Source organism: Mustela putorius, unplaced genomic scaffold, assembly GCF_011764305.1.
Source record: "Mustela putorius furo isolate JIRA1106 unplaced genomic scaffold, ASM1176430v1.1 tig00000596_pilon_pilon_pilon, whole genome shotgun sequence".
Lineage (NCBI taxonomy): Eukaryota > Metazoa > Chordata > Mammalia > Carnivora > Mustelidae > Mustela > Mustela putorius.
The window spans coordinates 10,092,173-10,114,776 of NW_025421428.1; the positions used below are offsets into that span (position 1 = coordinate 10,092,173).

Genomic DNA, 22,604 nt, shown 5'->3' on the forward strand with positions numbered 1-22,604 from the left:
GTTGTAAGATCGTGCCCCGTCCTGGGCTCGGTGCTGGGCGTTGAGCCTGCCAAGATTCTCTCATTCTTTCCCTCTGCCCCTCCCCCCACTCCTACTTGCTCTCTCTTTTTCAAAAAAAAAAAAAAACTTTGTTTTTTTTAAAAGGAGCACCTGGGTGGCTCAGTCGGTTGAGCATCTGACTCTTGATTTCAGCTCAAGTCATGATCACAGAGTCATGGGATCAAGCCCTGCATTGGGTTCCTAAATAAATAAATACATACACATATAAAATCTCTAGAGAAGAATTCTGCATCTGAGTTGAAACCCATGTGGTTCAAAGGTCAATGGTGCTTGAATCTGTTTGTTTTCTAAGCATTCGATGTCTTACTTTTGTAATGGGAAAAGAGACCTTATTTTAGAAGTTCTGTTGTAGAAATGTTTGTTGATCTGAGAGATGTTCACATTCATAAGACACTGTTGTAATAAAAATCCACATCATGCAAACAGTAAGTGCGGAATGAACCCATCTACTAAATAAACATGCACAGGCGAAATCCAAAACAACAGGTGTCCAACACCAACAGTGGCTCTGCATGGAGTGGGTTTTTTTTTCTTTCTGTCTGTAATTACAGATTTTCTAAGGTCAAAATTTTTGTAACTTTACAATAAAAGCAGCTATTGGAAAACAATCCCCTGCCAGCAGAGTGTTACTGGGCAGAAGGGCCGAGGAGTCCGCACGAGCAGAGGCCCAGAGACAGGAAAACAGGGTCCCTGGGCGGGGGGTGGGTGGGGTGGGGGGTGGCCATGGGGGAAGGACTAGTCAAGTGGGGCCAGGTTACAGGGTCCTGAATGCCAGGTCCTAGAGTCTGGGAGGGATGCCATGGGTAAGGGGGAGGTGACTGTGGCAGGGGTGGAGGGGGCTGCAGCTGAGAGCCAGGCGAAAAAGGGTGCAAATAAGCATGGCCCCACGAGGGCCCAGGTCAGTGAGGCTGGCACACAGGGTGCGCAGGGAGAGGAGGGGCTGGGCCCGAGCATGCAGGGCTGGCACGGGTAGGGGGCTCACCGTCACCTCCTGGTAGGATTCCATGCCATTCAGCACCACCTGGATGACCTGCCGGCGCAGCTTGACGCTCTGCTCGGAGCGGTACTCGGAATTGGTCAGGTAGAAGAGCGCAGCGCTGCCCGTGACCTGGATGTTCTTGTCATACTTGTGGCACTTGAGGGCTGTGATGACCAGCTGTGGGAAGGCAGGGTGGGCCTGGGTTGGCCAGTCCTGTTCAAGCCGTGCCAGGCCAGGCCTAGGGCTCTGCCAGGGGGCTGGGACAGTTGCTCTGGGGCTCAGCTTACCCTGATCCTATTCCCCGAGAACAGAAGTGCGGGGTGGGGGGCAGAAGCTAGATGGGGCCACAGGTCTGGGGTAAGGTCAGTGCTGGGACAAGCTAGGCCTGGGGCTCGGGGGTAATGCTGCTTGTGGGCCTGGGGATGAGGAGGACGTGGAGAGGAGGGACATGCCTCAACCAAGTCCAGTGCCGGCCAGCTGGGGATGGGCAGGAGGCTGGGCCCCCCAGGGTTGAGGCTGACCTTCAAGGCCCGAAGCAGCTGGTTGCAGCGCTCGATGCGTGCGATGTCAAAAAGCAGGTTGATGGCCCTCGAGGTGATCTCAGGCCTGTGCTCCGTGTAGGCCTCTATGGCATTCAGCACCTGCTCCTCGTTTTTGTCACCACTTACCTGGGAACGGAACATGCTCAGAAACACCCGGAAGAGGCCAAGCGGTGGGCTCCCCAGACCCCAGGGCCATCTCTACCCCCAGGGCAGACACCATGGGGCCCCCAGCCGACCCCCTTCCCTTGTCCCAGGGCCCACTATTCCTCCCCTCCCCGACTCCCTCTCTCACTTTGTAGGCAGGAATGTGTGTGAGGCGGCACAGGGAGGTCTCAAAGAGCCCGAGGAACTGCAGTGGCCTCTTCAGGGCCCGGAAAGGCATGATGCTGCTCTTGGAAGGCTCAATGCTGGGAACAGAGGGTGCTGGGGTCAGTGGCCTGTGGACTGAGGCTGTCCTGGGTTCAGGAGTGCTTCTCCCTGGGGGTGGCTAGGCATTTACTTGGGGCCCTCTTCTAGGCCTTCCTGCCTCATCTTTTGGGACACAGACTGCCACCTCCTGACGGAGAGGTGGCAAGGTCACACTGTATAACATGGGGGATGGGAGTTACTGTTGCACCCATCTTTGGAAAATACTATGTGCCCTTCTAGTGAGGACTTGTCACCCTTGTATAATGTCCTAACCGAAGATCATCAAGAGACATGCACATCAACCTAGCCCCGTGAATGCACAGCTGGGGACAGGGCCCATAGTCAATTACAGTCGGATCGGTTTGAATCCGATCTCGATCTCTCAACCAACCAGGCCAGGAAGCAACCTATCCGCTGGGATACCTAAAGCAAGGGAGACGCTGCTGGCCATACTACCGCCACCACCGTCACTAGCCAGGCTGAGCGTCCTAATTCTCCGCTCGCCCCTCAAGCTTACACCTTCCAACCTTTGCTGTATGCTGTTCCCTCGGCTGGAACACCTTTCCTCTGGCAAACTCAGGAGCTTTCAGGATAACCTGGATGCCATTCCTCCTTCTTCTTGACCCGCAGGGCAGTCCCACAGTCCTGCGCCTCCCCTACCACTGTCCTGATAAGGATTCCTTTGCCCCCACCACGAGCTCGAACAGACTCAACAGGGCAGGGCCTTGTTCGGTTCTTTATCTCTGGCACCCAGCACAGGCCCTGGCGTGGTAAATGCTTGTTGAATGACACCCTGCTGGCAACCACCATGGGTGGGTCCCCACCTAGTCTGCCCCGCCTCCTCGTCCATCTTGGAGATGCTGCAGTTCTCCAGGATCATGTGGCCAGAGATGTCCAGGGACATCAGGTTCCCCAGCTTTTGCACAAAGAGGCTCAGCACCTTGCGAGTCAGCTTGAACTTGTAGTAGCTGGAGAGGCGGTCTCGGGAGATGTCCAGGTGTCTGGAGATTGGAGTGGGGGCCACAGGTCAGGAGCTGGGGCTGCCTCACAGAGCCCCGCTCCTTCAGCCCACGGCAGGGAGGGGAGAGCCCCTTCCTCCCACATCTGCTCCAGAGCATTCTGGGGAAGAGCCTGCTGGCACCCCAAGGTCCTGAACAGCCCGGATGCAGCCAAAACACTGGGCTTAAGGAAGGGGACTGTCTCTTCCAAACCCATCTGTGCCCAGACAGGGGCTTACAGACCTCCGGGACTGGCGACCCCCACCCTCTTCCCGCCCCTAGTGAGCTCTGGGCCAGCAGCTCACCGCAGCTTGTGTAGCTGGACGATGACCCGGATGTGGTCGTCTGACAGGTCCATGTTGTAGAGCACGAGGGACACCAGGCTGTCTTTCCACTGGGTTAGGAAGGCCGCGTCGCTCGTCTGGATGCCCGAGAGGTCCAGGGCAGCCAGGGAGCTGAGTGGCCGCAGCAGCGACTCCACAGGGACCCCGTCGATCATGCGACCCAAGTTGAGGAAGCGGAGGCGGCTAAAGCCCTCGAACGTAAAGTCCTTGACCAGCACCTGGCAGGTGGGGTTGACGAGGCACTCGTCTTCACAGCCCCCTGGGTTCTCCTCCTCATAGAAAATGTTGGCACAGCCAAAGAGGCTCAAGGACACCAGGGTGTGGCTAAAGCTCCTCAGCGTCTGCAGACTCTTGGCGGACAGCTTCTCGCAGTTGGTCAGGTACAGCTCCACCAGGTCCTGGGAGCAGGGACAGCTCCGTCACCGCCATAGCCCACCAACCCCCACCTCTGGCCAACCCCAGGCCCGAGCCCAGACCACAGGTGGGCTTCAGGAGGGGTGTGTGCAAGGTGCTGGCGTGCTGGATTCTTGTCTCGGAGGGGTCACTGACGCTCTCCGGCCGGCCTCCCCATGGCCGTCCCCACTGGCTGGCGACGTAGGTCTCACCTGCTTGCGGATGGCCTCCAGGTCCTGGTCCTGCACCAGGTCCTCGCGAAGGTGGATCCGGGTGAGGCGGGTGCTGCGGGGGTCCGAAAAAAGGCTGAAGAAGCTCTCGTGCGGTTCAAAGTTGCAGGCGGCATTGACCAGCTCCACGTACCTGGGCGGGGAGGGAAGCCTCGCTAGCGGGAAGGGCTCAGGGGCCTTCGTCCTCCCGCAAGGCTCTGCACTAGCCCTCCTTTTCCTGAAACCTTCCCTTGCCACCCATCAGCAACTCCCATCTCTTCCAACCCCTGTCCCTCTTTCTAACAGCATCTGCTTGGACCCTGACCGCCCTGCAGGTGACATGAAGATGCTCCCCCAGGCATCAGGACAGCAAAGATAACAAAGGGGTCTCTAATCAATAGCAAATCCCAAACACTTCCTCCCAAAAGTCGTGCGCATCTGTAACAAACACAGGCGTCCACACTCCTGTCTTTCAGCCAGCTTCTGTTCCTGATCGGCTCCTCCCGGGACCCTTTTCCAACAGGAAGATTAAGCCAAGGGATTTGACATTTCCAGCTGGGTCCAGGCCAAGCACTGAATAAAACCCTATTTGAGATCCCAGTTGATACAAGAATCCTGGTCTGGTGGAAGAGGCTTGGGAATCAAACACTGGGCTCTGAATCCTGGCTTGGCTGTTTACTACTTGGACAACTTCACACAAGCAATGGAACTTTGCCAGAATTTAGTTTCTTCATCTGTAAAATGGACATAACTCAGGTCTGCAAAGGGTCCAAGCGAGTGCCTGAGCCACATCAAATGCCCAGAACATGATTACAAGTCGGGCTCCGTCCTGGGGTCACACACAAGTTCCCACTCTTTCTTCTTTTTTTCAGATTTTATGTTTTTAAGGTTTATTTGAGAGAGAGTACGAGCGAGCAGAGGAGGGGCAGAGGGAGAGAGAGAAGGAGACTCCCTGCTGAGTGTGGAGTCCAATGCGGGGCTTGATCTCACGACCCTGAGATCATGACCTGAGCCGAAATCAAAAGTCAGCCACTCAACCAACTGAGCCACCCAGGCACCCCCTATTTTATTTTATTTTTAATTATTTTATTTCTAGGGGCGCCTGGGTGGCTCAGTCGGTTGAGCAGCGGACTCTTGATTTCGGCTCAGGTCATGATCTCAGGGTCCTGGGATAGAGCCCTATGTCAGGCTCTGTGCTCAGCAGGAAGTCTGCTTGGAGTTCTCTCCCTCCCTCTGCCTCTACCCCTCCCGACTGTGTGCTCTTTCTCTCTCAAATAAATAATCTTAAGAAAAAAAAAGATAATATTTTTAAATAGTCTTCACACCCAATGTGGAGTTCAAACTCACAACCCCAAGATCAAGAGTTGCATTCTCCACGGACTGAGCCAGCCGGGGGCCCCACAAGTTCCCACTTTTATAAGCAACTGTTTGGTCTAACAATTTCCCTTCCGGGGATCCGGACTGACCTCCCTGGGTGAGTGAATGCATGTCCTATTGCCAGGAGCCTCTCATAGTGGGGAGTTCCTTGGAGGGCCCAGATACAGATTTTCTGAATGATTCGATCCCAGATTTTCTGAATGACTCGATCCCTGGTCATGGGTCCATTCTTTACAGTGCACCAGTGAACGAACATGTGTGTGGCTCTGTGCACACACAGATACGTGTTTGTAGGCACAGGCATGTGCACATAGGCACATGGAACAGTCAGAATTCCTTTGTATGTGTAGGTTTCTTTAAGATTTATTGAGAGAAAGAGTAGAATGAGAGAGAGAGAGCGCATGAGCGGGGGGAGCAGCAGGCAGAGGGAGAGAGAGAAGCAGACGCCCCACCTCAGCAGGGAGCCTGATGTGGGGCTCGATCCTAAGACCCTGGGCTCATGACCTGAGCCGGAGACAGACGCTTAACTTACTGAGCCACCCAGGTGCCCCCTATATGCAGGCTTCTATACCTTCTCATAGATGTAAATGCACACTTGCAGTCACACACTCAAACACACCCCATGCTGCAGAAACCCACGTGTATACAAACGCCCATTCCTTCATATGCACACCCTTCCACACACCACCAATGTGCATACATGTAGCTTTATGGTGACGAATATACCAGTGTTCTCAGCACCCGCAGACAGCCAAGTCCATGCACACACACCCCCACACGTGTGTATCCATAACCCTGTTCCTGCATGGTGCAGAGCTCATGCTAAGACTCACGCCCACGCCCCAGTCCCCTGTCTGCTCACTCATTGACGAGCCGGTCACAGATCTCGCTGGGCAGGAAGATGTCTGGGTGGAGCCGCAGAGTCTCCTTGTCCAGTAGGTAGCCCAATGTGCCATCCAGGTTGCGCAGGCAGAAGTCAGTGCAGAGGGCCATCAGGGACTCAGGGGTGTCGGACGCCATGCTGGGGGGCAGGCGGGTGGGCCAATTCAGGACAGGAGCCCCTAGGGGCAGCAGTGACTCCCCAGCACTCACAGGGTCATTGGCAGAACCACAGCCTGGGGAACAGGAAGAAGCTAAGTGAGCCACAACCACCAGCTACCCTATGCCCACTCTCTGAGTAGGGAAACTGAGGCCCCAAATGTCACACTCAATTGGGCAGCTTAGCAGAAACATGCCCCAGGGCTCCTGCTCCCTTTCCTGGTCCTCTCTGCGCCGCCACTAGCTGTGTGTGATTTGACCTGCGAAGAGCAGGGGCCTTGTCTGGGCATCTTTCTGCCTTCTCAGTATCCGTGGGCAGACGTGCATGTGTTGGGGACTCAATGCTTGGGTGAGGATAACGGGGCTTTCATTAATAGCTACACTGGGGCATCCCTTACTGTGTAACCTAACCCATAAATAGTAGTCAACGTGTGAATATTCAGTATATGCCAGGCCTTCATAGACATGCTGTCATTGAATTAAGCTGTGTATGATTAAGAATGATTAATCATGTCTCCCAAGGGAAGTGAAAATATACATCCACATAAAAATCATACATTCATGTTCACAGCAGTACTATTCGTAATAGTCAGGAAGTGGAAATTACTTTCCATCAACTGATGCCCGGATAAACAAAAATGGTCTATCCATTCAGCGGAATGTTATTCAGCCATAAAAGGAATGAGGTATTGACACGTGCTACAGCAAGGATCTTGAAACCGTTATGCTAAGTGAGAGAAACCAGGCACAAAAGGCCATATGTTGTACGGATCCATTTACACACAGTGTGTAGCCAGAAGAGGAAATCCGTAGAGTCAGAAGTAGATTAGAGGTGGCCTAGGGCTGAGGGCTGTGAGGGATAGGCAGTGACTGCTAACACTACGAGGCTTCTTCTAGGGTGATAAAAATGTTCTAAAATTGATGATGGTGACAGACACAGAATTCTGAATATACTAAAAACCAACAAATTGTCTATGTTAAATAGCTATAGCATATGGTTTAGGAATTGTAGCTCAATAAAGCGGTTATTAAAAAACTAAAGTCAGGGGGCGGGTGCCTGGCTGGCTGTCAGAAGAGCATGTGACACTTGTTCTCGGAGTTGAGTTTGAGCCCCACCTCGGGCGTAGAGCCTAAACAAACAAACAAATAGGTAAATAAAGTTGGGGCCCTTGGCTGGCTCAGTTGGTAGAGCATGTGACGCTTATCTTGGGGTCATGAATAGAGATCAGTAAAAACAAAATAAATAAAAACTTAAAAAAAACAAACAAACCCTAAAGTCTCCTACTATCTTCATGACCTAGAACTAGGTAAAGATTCCTCAAATAACACTCTTGAGGGAAAAATGATAATCCAGTCTGCACTGAAGTGAAGAAACTTCCATTCATATATACACAAAAATTAATCTAAGATGTGGGCACCTGGGTGGCTCAGCGGGTTAAGCCTCTGCCTTCGGTTCAGGTCATGGTCTCAAGGTCCTGGGATCAAGCCCTGCATTGGGCTCTTTACTCAGCAGGGAGCCTGCTTCCCCCTCTCTCTCTCTGCCTACTTCTGATCTCTCTCTCTCTGTCAAGTGAATAAAAAAAATTAATCTGAAATGGACCATAGACCTATAGGTGAAGGGTAAAACAACAAGATTTCTAGAAAACACAGGAGTCTATCTTGTGACTTTAGAGTAGGCAATCATTTCTTAAACAGTTCACCAAAAAGCCCCTGAAACCATAAAGAGAAAAATATTGTACTGCCTTAAAATGTACATCATTCATCAAAAGATATAATTAAGAGAAAGGATAAGCCATTGACTAGAAAATATTTCCAATAATATATCCAACAAACAACTCATATTCAGAATATATAAACTCCTTCTACAAATCATTCTTTTTTTGAGATTTAGCAATTTTGAACTGGATGGTTCAGTCAGTTAAGCAATTGTCTTCAGTTCAGGTCATGATCCTAGCTCCTGGGAGTGAGCCCTGCATTGGGCTCCCGGCTCAGCAGGGAGCCTGCTTCTCCCTCTGCCTCTGCTGCTCCCCCACTTGTGCTCTCTCTCTCCCTCTCTCTCACTCGCACACACACATACATACATACATACATACACATTTTAGCAACATCTACACCCAGCATGGGACTTGAACTCACAATCCTGAGATCCATAGCTATATGCATGCACCACTGACTGAACCAGCCAGGCACTCCCAAATTGATTTTTTAAGATTTATTTATGTACAAGCGAGCAGGGTGAGGGGCACTGGGAGAGGAGAATCTCCAGAAGACTCCCCACTGAGCACAGAGCCCCACACTGGGCTTGATCTCCCAACCCCAAGATCACGACCTGAGCTGAAATCAAGAATCAGATGCTTACTGATTGAACCACTCAGACAACCCCCCCAAACTCATTTTTTAAAAAAATTTTTATTAATTATTTTTATTAACATATAATGCATTATTTGCCCCAGAGGTACAGGTCTGTGAATCGTCCAGCTTACACACTTCAGAGCACTCACCATAACACATACCTTCACCAATGTCCATAACCCAGCCACCCTCTCCCTACCCCTTCCTCCCAGCAACCCTCAGTTTGTTTTGTGAGATTAAGAGTCTCTTATGGGAGCTGCCTGGGTGGTTCAGTGGGTTAAGCCTCTGCCTTCAGCTCAGGTCATGATCTCAGGGTCCTGGGATCGAGCCCCACATTGGGCTCTCTGCTCAGCAGGGAGCCTGCTTCCTCCTCTCTCTCTGCCTGCCGCTCTGCCTACTTGTGATCACTCTCTCTCTGTCAAATAAGTAAATAAATCTTTTTATTTGTTTTTTTTTAAAGATTTTATTTATTTGTTTGACAGAGATCACAAGTAGGCAGAGAAGCAAGCAGACAGAGAGGGAGATACAGGCTCCCTAACGAGCAGAGAGCCCGATGCGGGGCTCGATCCCAGGACCCTGAGACCATGACCTGAGCCGAAGGCAGAGGCTTAACCCACTGAGCCACCCAGGCGCCCCAAATAAAATCTTTTTAAAAAATTGCTCAGATCAGAGAGATCATATGATAATTGTCTTTCTCCGATTGACTCATTTCGCTCAGCATAATACCCTCCAGTTCCATCCACTTTGTTGCAAATGGCAAGATTTCATTTCTTTTGATGGCTGCATAGTATTCCATTGTGTGTGTGTGTGTGTGTGTGTGTGTGTGTGTCTCACATCTTCTTTATCTATTCATCTGACCGCCAAACTGTTTTTAAAAGGACATAGCATCCTCCTAAAAAATGGGCAAAAGACTTGAATAGGCATTTCATAAAGGATAGAGAATATATGGAAACATATGTAAAAGGGCTCAGCTTCATTAGTACCCGTGAAACCACAATGAGATCCCATTTCCACCCACCAGAACGGCTCAACTGGAAACGATCCAGGCAATACACCAAGCTTGTGCTGTGGTGACAATGGAACAACGGGGTGTCACCCACGCTGCGGGTAGGAGTGTCCATTGGTGCAAATTGACAGTGTAACGGGATACTGTTCGACACTATCACCAAAGCTGAGTATGCACATGTGTTCCATGTTCAGCAACCCCACTCCTAGGCACACACCCAGCAGAGATGCACAGAGATGTTCCCCCAAAGACGCAGACCAGAATGTTCACAGCAGCATTATTCAGAACAGCCAAAATCAGAAACGAACCTGCACGTCCCGGACACTAGCATGAGTAAGCTCGGTACACTCACCCATCAACTATTAAGGACAATGAGAACACACAAACTACTGTTAACGTAACAGCTTGGGTGAACCTCCCGAATTTAGTGAAAGGAGTCAGACGGAAAAGAGCATATATCGTATCATGGATCAAATGAATCCAATCACATTTTATTCCATTAAGTTAAAAAATAACAAAAACAAAAAAAAAATGAACAATCTGATCTGTGATGGCAGAAGTCAGGACTGAGGTTACTTTGAGGATTTGGCCAGGTGCCAAGAAGCTTCTAGTCCCACATCTGAGTGCTGGGTATACAGGTGTGTTCACCTTGTGAATATTTGGGAGCTGTATACCATGGTGTGATTTTTAAAAAATGTATATTGTAATTCAGTAAAGTTAAGAAAATGGCCTAGACACCGAAAGGGGCCCACACTTGGAGGGGAGTGGGGTTCAGTTAAGTGATGCTCTGTCAGTGTAGGTCCTCAGTGACAAGTGGCTGAGACAGAGTGAAAACAGAACCTTCACATTCAAATTGAATGACCAAGATAGAAAACAATCAAACATTTATAGAACCGAGGAAAGTTGGGAATGAATCCCAGACCATCTTCCTACCAGAGTCTGTATTAGAAAGGGGGGGGTAGGCAAAAGGAACCCATGGTATTAGAAATCAGGGTAGCGATTCCCTTTGCAGTGACACAGCGATGAGGAAGCAGCAGTGGGGCCTCGGGGACAGGTGTGTTCACCTGTAGACATTTATCAAACTGTCCCCTCATGCTTTCCAGGCCTTTCCCTAGCTACGTTATACTTCAATAGCTTCTTTTCTTTTTCTTTCTTTTTAAGTGTAGGCTCTGTCATCAGATAGATCTATGTTTCAGGGGCGCCTGGGTGGCTGTGGGTTAAAGCCTCTGCCTTCGGCTCAGGTCATGATCCCGGGGTCCTGGGATAGAGCCCCGCATCAGGCTCTCTGCTCAGCAGGGAGCCTGCTTCCCTTCCTCTCTCTCTGCCTGACTCACTGCCTACTTGTGATCTCTGTCTGTCAAATAAATAAATAAAATCTTTAAAAAAAAAAAAAAGATCTATGTTTCAACCCAGTTCTACAACTCACTGTAAATTACCCAACCTCTCTGGACCTGTTTCCTCATCTGGAAAATGGGGACAATAACTCCTCCCTCATGGGGCTGCCGGAATAAATGAGATGGCGGGAAATTCTTGGTCCCGGGTTTGACGAGACTGAGCACGCAAGAAATGCTGGTTATGATCCCATCTTGCAGATGAGAAAACTCAAGCCCAGAGAGGCTCCTCTGTCCAAAGTGGGATTTGAACCTGGTCTCTCGGGCTCCATCACATCACCCCTTGGAGAGCTTTGAAGGAGTCTGGGGCCCAGCACTGCCCCTGGCTTCCTGGAGCCCCGACGTCCATATCTGAGCCTTCAGGGCCGCTCTGGAAATCCGATGGGCGGCCCCAGAGCCCCGTGCCTTCTGGAACCACAAGGACTAAGTTCCGGCACCACCACTCAACTGACGCCAGTGCTCTGGGAGGTTGGGAGTCAGGCCCACCCAGCTTCCAGGCCCAGCCCTGCTGCTTCAGGGCAAGTGAACTTGGGCAAGTGTCTTCACCTCTCTGTGCCTTGGTTTCTTCTCTAAAACAGGGAGCACTGTGTGAGGGTAACATGGAGTATGCGAAGAGCTTAGCCTGGCACCTGGTCAGTGGTAACTGCCCCAGAAGCAGCAGCTACTGTTATAATCACGATTACTATCATTGCCACATCATCACCTTCTCTGCCTCACCTGCCCTGGTCCCCAACAGAGCACCATCTGCTCCTGGCCAGTTGCAGGCCTATGCTCCCCAGGCCTGTGGTGCCCGCTGTCCCACTGGCTGTGGGCCACCCTTGATGGAAGACACAATAAACAGGCTGCCTGGGCACTGGGCACGGCCTTCCTTTACCTTCATTCACTTCCAGATCTTCCCCAGGCAACAGGAGCCCAGGGAGCACCACTGGCAGGGAGGCGCACCCCGCTGGCAACCGAGTCCCCTCTCTTCAAGCGGTTACTCAAGGCTTCCTGAACCGCAGCCAGCCTTCTGGCCCACTTGGTGCCCAGTGGCCCCTACAGCAGCCGGCCTGGCCTCCTTCGTGGTACTGGCAACAGGCCCTAAGCACAGGGTCACCTTCAGACCTTTGCTCAATCTGTTTTCTCTCAACCGGGAGCATCCCAATTCAACGAATTATCCCACTTTCTATTCTAAACACTACTCCCACCACCCCCAAAACACATCTGTGTCCCTCCTCCGGGAGGTATCCCCGCCCACGCACGCGCCAGCCCACACCACCTCTGAACACCCCTTCACGAGCTGCTCCCCGTACATCTCCAGCCTTAGGATTGACATCACTTCCTCTGGAAGCCTTCCCTGACCAACCAGGGTGCCCCTCCCCACCGGCCCCCCTGTGTGCCCATGGCCCCACTGTGACAACTAACACTTTGAACTAATGCTGGTTTAGTGATCAGGCTTCCTGGCCAGATGGCCGGTTCCATGAAGGCAGGAACTGGGCTGTCTTGTGGGGCATCGCCCTGCACTGAGGCCCGGTCACTTCTTCACCCACTCAGCAGCTTCTATCAAGCACTGCAGGTTCAGCGGTGAGCGAAACTGACAAGGTCCTTGTCCTTATGCAAACTGACTCCGAGGGAGACAGACATCCACCTAAGCAGAACATAAACCCCATGCCATGTCACTGGGACCAGGGTTCTGAAGGAGAAGGTACCTGGGGCTCTGGGTACCTCTGCCAGGGGACCTGCCCTGGACTGGGGAGTCATGGGCAAGCTTCCTTGGAAGTGACATTTCAGCTGCAACTTGAAAGATGAGTCATAGTTAACTCTAGTGGTGGGGAGAGAAGGGAAAGGCATCCCAGGAGGAAGGAGCAGATGTGCACAGACTGAAAGTCCAGAGGGTATGGGATGCTGGTGCCACAGGCCCAATTCCACAACAATTTGCTGGACAAAGGAAGTGATGAAGCCCTGTGCGGGCCTGCTACACTGTAGGGTTTCCACACATGACCTGTGGAAGGGACGAGAGGGGCCTGCAGGTTGAGGCAGAAGTGGCAGGCACCCAGGGGACAAGGCGCGCCCTCGTACCCTCCCTGTCCATGATGCCAGGACAGTAGAAGGCCCCGGTGGCCACAGACAAACCCTTACCACTCTGAACAAGAGAGCAACGCGATGGGTTCTGCCTTTTCTGCAGGACTGGTTCCAGCTACCCAGCTACCCAGCAAGCCTTGACCCTGCTCCCCAGGGGGAAGAAACACCACCCTTTCAGCCACTAAGGTCGCCCAAAGACAAACCAGGCTGATAGTACCATCTGCTAACCACCCTTGGACAGTGGGACCCTGCTTCTTGGGTCTGGGGTGAGCTGGGGGAGGAAGGGGCCATCCTCATCTTGGCACAGAGGTGGAGAGGCCTGGGGCACCCTGCCTCTGGCACCCCCATGAAGTTGCCATCTCTTCCTCCTCACGCCCACCCCCGAGGGCTCCTCACTCCTGCAGCAAGCACCGGCCATCTGGGATTCTGGCAACTGGGGACAGAGGGAACTCTGATTCTGAGAGCACACTGCACGGTAAGAAGAACTCTGTGTCTTCCTCCCTCCCTTCTCTAGTAGGTTCTTTACACTGGCTCCATCTTGAGCTCTGACGTGGGGGCGGGGCAGAGGGGAGGGAGGCGGGGAGAAGAGGGGAGAAGGCAGAAAACAGAAGCAGTGACCGCAGCCTCCACTCCGGACCTGGGGAGCAATGAGCCCCTCATGCTTTAGTGCATACAGTTCCTTATTTAACCAACAAACCACATTCCCCAGGATCTGGTACTTGAAGCTAATTGACACTTGTCTAACAATTGCCGATCACCCTTCCCACAGCCCTGTAAGCTCGGGGAGGAAGGGAACCCAGCCTGCTTGTAGGCTCCGGGATCCTCTGTGCCAGCCTGTGCCTGGCACACATCAGAATAAAGGTTTGCCTTTGCCCTGAACTCACTATAGCAGCTGAGGTACTACTTACTGGCTGTTACCCCATTTGCTGATGATGACACTGAGGGTTGCCTGAAATCACAAAACGGATGACAGGGGACACGATCCTAAACCAAACCCGTGCACCTCACCGCACCATTGGGTCTTCTGAGCATGCAGCCCAAGGGCTGGGGAGTGGGGGTGGGGGGACAGGGGACTATGGTCCAGAGGGAGCATGGGACCCCCACAGGTGACCTGACACCCTGCCAACAAAGAGGCTGGGGGGGGGAGCCAGAAGCTTCAGTCTCAGAGCAGCGCCCACCCCGTGAGATATTAACCCAAGAGCCGGTGGAGGGGGGGGAACCCAAACAAATAGCCTATTTACAGAAGCTGGAAGCTTTCCAGGAAGGAGCAGATCCCAGGCCAGATATTGGGTGGTGGGAAGCTGCTAGGAGGGGAGTCAGGGCAAGTACCAGGGTCTCCCAGGGGCCAGGGTGCAGGCCAGGGGCAGAAAGCATCCTAAAGCGTCGCCTGCCTGGTGGCTGGCCTACACGGCCCATGCCTACCGCACATAATCCGCAGAGTGGGGGGGACATTAAGAAAATGCAGAAATATAAGGAGGCGGAGACACACCTCCCTGCTCCCTGGTGCCACCTGGAGGCAGAGGAGCGTTGCAGAATACCTGGGTTCCCAGCTTGCAACCAAACTTAACAATCACACCCAGACCCACACCATATACCAGGAACTCTAAGTACTTGATATCTACTAGGCCATTTAATTCCCTCAGCAACCACACGGAGCAGGAGTTATTAGAATCTACAACATGCAGATAGGCAGCAGAGGAGTGGCAAAGTAATCGCCATGGACTACGTACGGGTTCAAGGGTCTATCTGCACGTAGAGACACACAAACAGGTACGCCTTAGTTCCAGACCCAAAGTGCCGAGCTTTCCACACATGTTCTCACCAGAGGCACACATAACCCAGGAGGGACACATTATTTTGTTTTCCAAATGAACAAACTGTGGTTCAAAGATGTGTGAGGACCTGCCCGAGGTCCCCCAGCAAGTGCCTGGCTCTTCCCCACGACGCTACGGGGCAGGAACGCTTTCCCTCCACCGCAGATCTTGTTTCTGTCCAGGAGGCTCCGCTGACTCCTTAAAACTCTACGTGTCCTCAGGCGCCGAGCACAGATGATCTTTTACCGCTGGTAATTGTGCTACAAGCATGTGTCATTTTGGCCACACGACTCAAAGCTTCTTGGCGGGGACCTTGTGTGATCCATGGAGGCTCCACGACACAGTGAGCCTATGGCTGGCTGGTGGCAGAAGAAGGAGCCTCAGCTGCACGAGATCGCCGAGCGATATTTACCAGCCTCCGTACTCATCAGGATCCTTATCAGTCAACGTGTGGCAAACAGCACCTACCTTGGGGTTGCTGGGGAGATGCCGTGAAATAATGGCCAGGAGATGGTGAGCAATCGTTATGGAGTGATCTCCCAGGAATCATGCCTGGGGAGAACCTTCTGTTCATTCTGGCAGGTTTCCGCCTGCCAACCAACAGTTTTAGTGCTTGAGCCAGATAAAGAATGACAGTCCCCAAACCGATGACCCAGCAGGGGGCCCTGAAGTGGCATTTCAGGAGTCAAAAACAGCTGAGACACGCTGACAACGGCAATAACAAGAACCATTCTTTGCCTTTGTAGAGAGCTTCAAAGTGCACCCAGTGCTTTCATGACCGGGGTCTCGTTTCATCCTTCCAACAGCCTTCAGCGTCAAAACACAGATAGGAAAACTGAGGACCACGCAGGCGATGGAACTTGCCCAGACACAGAGCTGGGGCTTGAACCCAAATCCCCAGGTGGCTGATCCTAGGATCTAGCCATGATAGCCTCTCGAGTAGGCTGGCTCTCGGCATCCAAGCGCTCTGACTTTTCATTTTTTTAAATTATCTGGCCCAGTCACCCTGTTCAGCTTATGACCCAGGTCTGATGATATAGTCCAGGCTTGGGGGGTGAGGAGGGAGAGCAACTGTTGTTCCGCTCCCTATAAGGCAGGCTGCAAAGTCTCAGCTTCTGCTGGGTCCTTCTTGGATTAATATCCCCCATCAGGAGATCTGCCACACGCACCCCAACCACATGTCTGAGGCCAACAAAGACTGCCCTTCCCAACCTGTCCTCATGTCACATTTATGTCAACACCAAAATTTTGTCAATTTTACGTGGTAGAATGGGGATTTGCTTTGCTCTTTTTAAAAAGCCATCATCTTCCAGTGGCACCAAGACCAAGCTACCATCCTCCCTGTAGAATATGCAAGCATTGTTGTCACTGAGGGGTGACAGTAAGTGTCCACTGTGTCTCCCCTCACCCCCACTGTTCTCCAAAATTCTACTAGCTCGGGGAGGAAGCCAGAGCTGGTGGCACCACCAGCTGGTGCTAAAAAGAAAGGCTTTGAGGTAGACACATGTAAACAGTTCCTCCTCATGGCCACTGCCATCATCACAACTGTTAGATACCGAGCACTTAATCCATGCTAAACAGTGCACTAAGCACTTCAGTGTGTGATGTCCCTCATTAAGCCCAACAGCTCTATTTTACAGATGAGGACACTGAGGTGGTCCCTTGCCCAAGTTCTCGCAACCAGGGAGCAGCTGCAAGACCTGATTTACCTATAGTGCTCTATGGCCGTCCTTTTTGTGTTAATTCCACCAGCGGTCACCACAAAGATGGAAGAAGATCACTTATAACACCAAGCCAGAGCATACTGGCTATTTGTCATCTGAAACAACTCTATATTTTCTCTGACTACCATGTTTGTACAGATCTGAAAGGATGCTCCTTTAGATACTCTGGGACCCTGCATCACAGGGACAGCCCCTGACATTCTGCCCGCCATTATCTGGTTCCCACTCTTCCCCTCCTCCAGTCCCATTGTCTCCTTGTTGTTTCTTAAAACCATCAAGTATATTACCTCATGACCTTTGCACTTGCTGTTGAATGCTCTGCCCCTAGACAGATGCATGGCTCGCTCCCTCCCTCCCTCCAGGACTTTGCTCAGATACCACCTTATTAGAGACCTTCTCTGATCAACGTCTCCACAAAGGTGACTCCACTCTCTGGCTCTTGCCATGGCCCTTCCTGCTTTTTTTTTCTCCATGACACCCTACATATGTTTCTTATTTTCTGAATGAAGCAATGAACAGAAACAAAGACCCCCTCACCACTGCAACCACCTCCTGCTCTAAGCATAGTCTCTTGTTACTCTTTTTAAAGCTGCCTTCAAAGCTCATTCTAACCATTCTGAACCCTGAAGAAAAACATTCTGTGGGAAAGATGAAAGGGGGTGTTTTTCCCTGTGGAGGCACTAGGCCTTCCTCCCTCCCTTAAAAACGAAGCGCGCTGACAGGCACAGGCAAAGACTGGAAATCTTGGATCTCTGGTCCAAAGAGCTGCCAAGTCCATTTCCACACACAGAACTATGGTAGCCAGCAGTCAGTTTCACTTTTAACTCACCTATCAGGCTCCCTTGGCCCTCAGGTTTGCAACCCCAACCCATCCTGTTGGATTTCCTGCACCTTGTCATCCCTTTTGGGAGCCGTTCCAGAATCCACGCCGTTCCCGAGCTCTCAAGCATTGCTTTGGAGGAACTTAAGCTCGTCCAACAGGTAGGAGGGACAGAAGCCGGCCCTTTTTGCCCTATATCGATCCCCCATTTTGTAGGGGCATCCGACAGGGCGTCATTTTCTTTCTGGAGGAAGGGAGCTCAGTTTTAAGGGCACGTTTCTCAAACCTGACAGCAGGGGCAGAGAAGGGAGCCCTCCACCACTGGCCGAAATGGACCCGTGCAAGAGGTTGCAGCGGCGATGCCCAGGCGCCTAAGGCAGAAGGGGAAGGGGGGAGGACGCGGATAAATACCCGGGGCACCGGGAGCCGACAGGATGCTTGCTTCCTCTGCGAGGAAAGCCGGGGATGTGACCCGGAGGAATCGGGGGCCAGAGCGCCAGGGAGACAGGGAATCTCGCCAAGCTAGGGCCGGGGTCTCCCGGAGACGGGGGTCGGTGGGGCGGAGCTTGGGATCCCGGCGACTGGAGCCCCGCGCAGGAGGGGTCGCGGCGGGGGAGACCCCGCGGCCGTTACCTTGCCCTTAGGGCTGCGGGCGGGGCTGAGGGCCGCCGGGTGCTGGCTCCGGGGCCCGGCCCCTCCCCCGATCCGGCTCCTGAGGCTCGGAGCCTGCAGCCGCCGCCGCCTCCGCTGTCAACAAACCCCGGGCGCGTCACTTCCGGGGCCGCCCCTTAGCAACAGCGAACGGGTTCCCCCGACGGGTCCCGCGGCGAACGAGGGCGGCGGCGGCCGAAGGTTCCGGGGCGCGCGACGGCTCCTCTCCCGGCGGGACCTGGTCGGCGGGCGGCGGAGTGCGGGTGGGCCCCACCGAGCCTCGAGCACGCTGCTCCGGGTGCTCCCTGGCTGCGGGGAGTCCCACCGTGTGACCCCGGCTTTGGGGCCCGCTCTGGCCCGCGGGCCGGCAGAGCCCGGGCAGTGCTGACGGGCGGGACGGACTCCACCTCCCGCGTCACACCGACGTCTCCCTGCACGCCGCGCCCCCCGCCCCCGCCCCCAGCCCGTGGAGCGTCCCCCGCCGGTGCTCCGCAGGTAGCGCTCTCCCACGCGGCCAGACGCGCGCCGGCTTCGCCCGCCACTTAACGGGCCGCCACGTGGGGGAGTGGGAGTCGGCCTGGGCCGCTGCCTTGCCCTCAGCTCTGGTTGCTGTCGCCCAGTCCCGAAGATCGCGCAGACCAGTGTCTCTCCTCCTCCCCGCCTCCCCCGCACCGTGCGCGGCTGCCTCCCGCAGCATCTCCTCCCCGCATCCCCGCGGCGGGCTCCTCACGCGCCCTCCCCTCCAGCTCTTCGCCGTCCCGGAGGGGTTTTTCCCGAACTTGGAGATCAGCGCACTCCCCTGCTTACAGCCCTTAACATAGACGACTGGGATCACCTCTCCAGCCTCTTGTCCTCTCTCTTGGCCTCCCTTCCATTCTCCAATCAACGCAGCTTAAAGCATCTTTGGTTCTTGGAATGATCCCCTTCTCTCCTGTAGCGTTCCCAACTGAACGCTCTTCTTGCTATATCCATACCCAACACACTTCTTGCTATCTGGATGCAACACGCATATAGATACATATATAGATACATATGTATTATATATAATATATTTATAGTCCTTTATAACCTTTAGTCCTTTATTATACATGTATATGTATATAATATGCATGTGTAGCTAAGAGCTAAAGCTAAAACTTTGAGGACAAAATATAGGAGTAAGTCTTGGTGCCTGGGTTAGGCAATGGTTTCTTACATGACAGCAGAAGTATCAGTGACAAAATGTAAACAAATAGGATTTCATAAAAATTAAAAACTTTTGGGGCACCTGGGTGGCTCAGCCATTAAGCATCCGCTTTCTGCTCAGGTCATGATCCCAGGGTCCAGGTATTGAGCCCTGCGTCAGGCTCCCTGCTGACTGGAAGACTCCTTATCCCTCTCCCACTCCCCCTACTTGTGTTCCCTCTCTCACTGTGTCTCTGTCAAATAAATAAAATCTTTCAAAAAAAATTTTTTTTTTTTTACTCATGGGGCGCCTGGGTGGCTCAGTGGGTTAAAGCCTCTGCCTTCCGCTCCCAGGGTTCTGGGATCAAGCCCCACATCAGGCTCTCTGCTCAGCGGGGAGCCTGCTTCCCTTCCTCTCTCTCCGCCTGCCTCTCTGCCTACTTGTGATCTCTCTCTGTCAAATAAATAAATAAAATCTTAAAAAAAAAAAAAGAAGGTGACAAGATAACTCAGAATGGGAGAAAATACTTGCAAGTCATATATATGATAAACAACTAGTAATCCAAAATATGTAAAGAATTTGCAACAAAATAACAAAAGGGCAAATAACCCAATTTACAATAGGCAAAGAGCTAAATAGACATTTCTCCAAAAAAGTTACACAAATAAAAGTCAGTCAGAGAAAGACAAGTAACATATGGTTTCACTCATATGTGGAATATAAGAAATAGTGCAGAGAATCATAGAGGAAGGGAGGGAAAGCTGAGTGGGAAGAAACCAGAGAGGGAGACAAATCATGAGAGATTCTTTACTATAGGAAACAAACTGAGGGTTGTTGGAGGGGAGGTGGGTGGGGGATGGAGTAACTGGGCGACAGGCATTAGAGAGGACACATGACATGATGAATACTGGGTGTTTTATGCAAATGATGAATTACTAAACTCTATGACGTTCAGTCATTCTGAACTGATGATGTACTCTATGTTGGCTAATTAAATTTAAATTTTAAAAGTTGTATAAAGGACCAACAAGCATGAAAAGATGCTCAACATTATTAGCCATCATGGAAAAGCAAATCAAAACTACGATGAGAGGGGTGCCTGGGTGGCTCAGTTGGTTAAGCATCGTACTCGTAGTTTCGGCTCAGACATGATCTCAGGATCCTGCAGTCAAGCTGTGTGTGTTGGGCTCTGTGTTAACCTAAGAGTTGGCTTAGGGTTCTTCCCCCTCCCCTCTGCTCCTCCCCTGACCTCTCTCTCTAAAGTAAGTTAAAACAACAATAACAACAACAATGAGATACAACTTCCTATTCTTAGGATGGATCTGATCAAAGAGACAGACAATGACATATTTCTGAAGATGTAGGGAGATGGGAACCCTCATATATTGCTGGTGGAAATTTCAAAAGGTGCAGCTGCCTTAGAAAATAGTTTGGTAGTTCCTCAAAAAGTTAGTTACCATATGACCCAGCAATTAAACTCCTAGGTATATATCTCTAGGCAATGTTCCCAGCAGCATTATTCATAACTATTATGAATTATTTCCTCCAGAAGAGGAAACAACCCAGATATTTATCAACTGGCAGATGGGAATGAGATGGCATGATATGTTCATACAATGGAATATTATTTGGCAATAAAAAGGGAAGAAGTACTGACAGGCTGCACCATGGATGGAACTTGGAAATGTGCTAAATAAAAGAAACCAGTCCCCAAAGGCCATACATTGTATGAGTCTATTCATATGTTCAGAATAGACAGATCTATAGAGACAAAAAGTAGATTAGTGGTTGCCTAGGTCCGAGGAGTGGGGAAAATGGGAATGATTGCCAGTGGGTACAGAGCTTCTTTTGGGGTTGGCAAAAATGGGTTAAAGTTGGATAGGGGGTGTCTGAGTGACTCAGTCTGCTCCACAGGAGGCCTGCTTCTCCCTCTCCCACTCCCCCTGCTTGTGTTCCCTCTCTCGCTGTGTCTCTCTCTGTCAAATAAATAAATAAAATCTTAAAATAAAATAAAGTCAGAGAGGGATGATGATTGCATGGTTGGTGGATGATAGTTCTATATGTATGACTCTGAATATTCTGAAAATCACTTGTAGAGGTTAAGGATAGGCGGACCTGAGATGGTCCACATTGGCATGAGGGTTATTTATGCAATCAAAGCCTAGCAGACGGGGCACCTGGGTGGCTCAGTCATTGAGCGGCTGCCTTCAGCTCGGGTCATGGTCCCAGAGTCCTGGGATAGAGCCCCACATCGGGCTCCCTGCCCGTCGAGAAGCGGTTTCTCCCTCTCCCACTCCCCTGCTTGTGTTCCCTTTCTTGTTGTGTCTCTCTCTCAAATAAATCAATAAAATCTTTTAAAAAAGAAAGATGCAGATGCAGGAAAAGCTCTTTACTCCCCCTGCCTGACTTGCCCCCCCCAACCCCCTGCCAGAACTGCCTTAAAAAAATTGATAGAGAACCTGCTCCAGGAAGAGAGCTATCACCATAGATAACTATATTATACCGTGAGTATACAGCAGAAGTATCCGTGCAAAAGAAAAAAAGATCCAAAAATTTTGCCGGACAGTAGTGACAGTCCTTGGCCCCTGCATTTCTCTCAGCTCTGGTTTCTGTCTCTCAGTCCTGAGCAGACCAGTCTCTCTCCTCCCCGAGTAGTGTCTCCCATACAGTCAGGTGCCCTTGAATTGTTCACTTTAAACATACACTCTGAATGTGCAGTATATGAATTATATCCCAATCAAGTTGTTAAAATGGACTTATTTTTTTAAAAAGATTTTATTTATTTATTTATTTATTTATTAAAGGTTTTATTTATTTATTTGACAGAGAGAGATCGCAGGTAGGCAGAGAGAGAGAGGAGGAAGCAGGCTCCCTGCGGAGGAGAGAGCCAGATGCGGGGCTCGATCCCAGAACCCTGGGATCATGGCCTGAGCTGAAGGCAGAGGCTTTAACCCACTGAGCCACCCAGGCACCCAGATTTTATTTATTTATTGACAGACAGAGATCACAAGTAGGCAGAGAGGCAGGCAGAGGGATAAAGGGGAAGCAGGCTCCTCACTGAGCAGAGAGCCCGAGGCGGGGCTCGATCGATCCCAGAACCCTGGGATCATGACCCAAGCCTAATGCAGAGGCTTTACCCACTGAGCCACCCAGGTGCCCCCAAATGGATTTATTTTTAATTTTATTTATTTATTTTTATTTTAGAGAGAGAGTTTGTGGGCATAAGCGGTGCGGGGAGGAGGAGAGGCAGAGAGAGAGAGAAAGAGAATCTT

At 51.6% G+C, this 22,604-nt stretch overlaps 1 protein-coding gene across 5 annotated transcripts in view; it reads right to left on the bottom strand.

The window, feature by feature from the left end:
* ZER1 (zyg-11 related cell cycle regulator) overlaps nucleotides 1–18,546 on the bottom strand; it is a 30,462-nt gene extending 11,916 nt beyond the window's left edge. The window contains exons 1-8 of one of the 5 annotated variants that reach the window (XM_004757158.3): nucleotides 18,150–18,546; nucleotides 6,173–6,425; nucleotides 3,937–4,087; nucleotides 3,293–3,729; nucleotides 2,814–2,990; nucleotides 1,874–1,988; nucleotides 1,561–1,707; nucleotides 1,043–1,216 (exon numbers count right to left, since the gene is read on the bottom strand). In XM_004757158.3, the coding sequence (XP_004757215.1) occupies nucleotides 1,043–1,216; nucleotides 1,561–1,707; nucleotides 1,874–1,988; nucleotides 2,814–2,990; nucleotides 3,293–3,729; nucleotides 3,937–4,087; nucleotides 6,173–6,330 (1,359 nt within the window). In that variant the 5' untranslated portion in view covers nucleotides 6,331–6,425; nucleotides 18,150–18,546. The other 4 variants (XM_004757159.3, XM_004757157.3, XM_045082551.1 and 1 more) reach the window with 4 other exon arrangements.
* Between the last annotated feature and the right edge of the window lie 4,058 nt (nucleotides 18,547–22,604).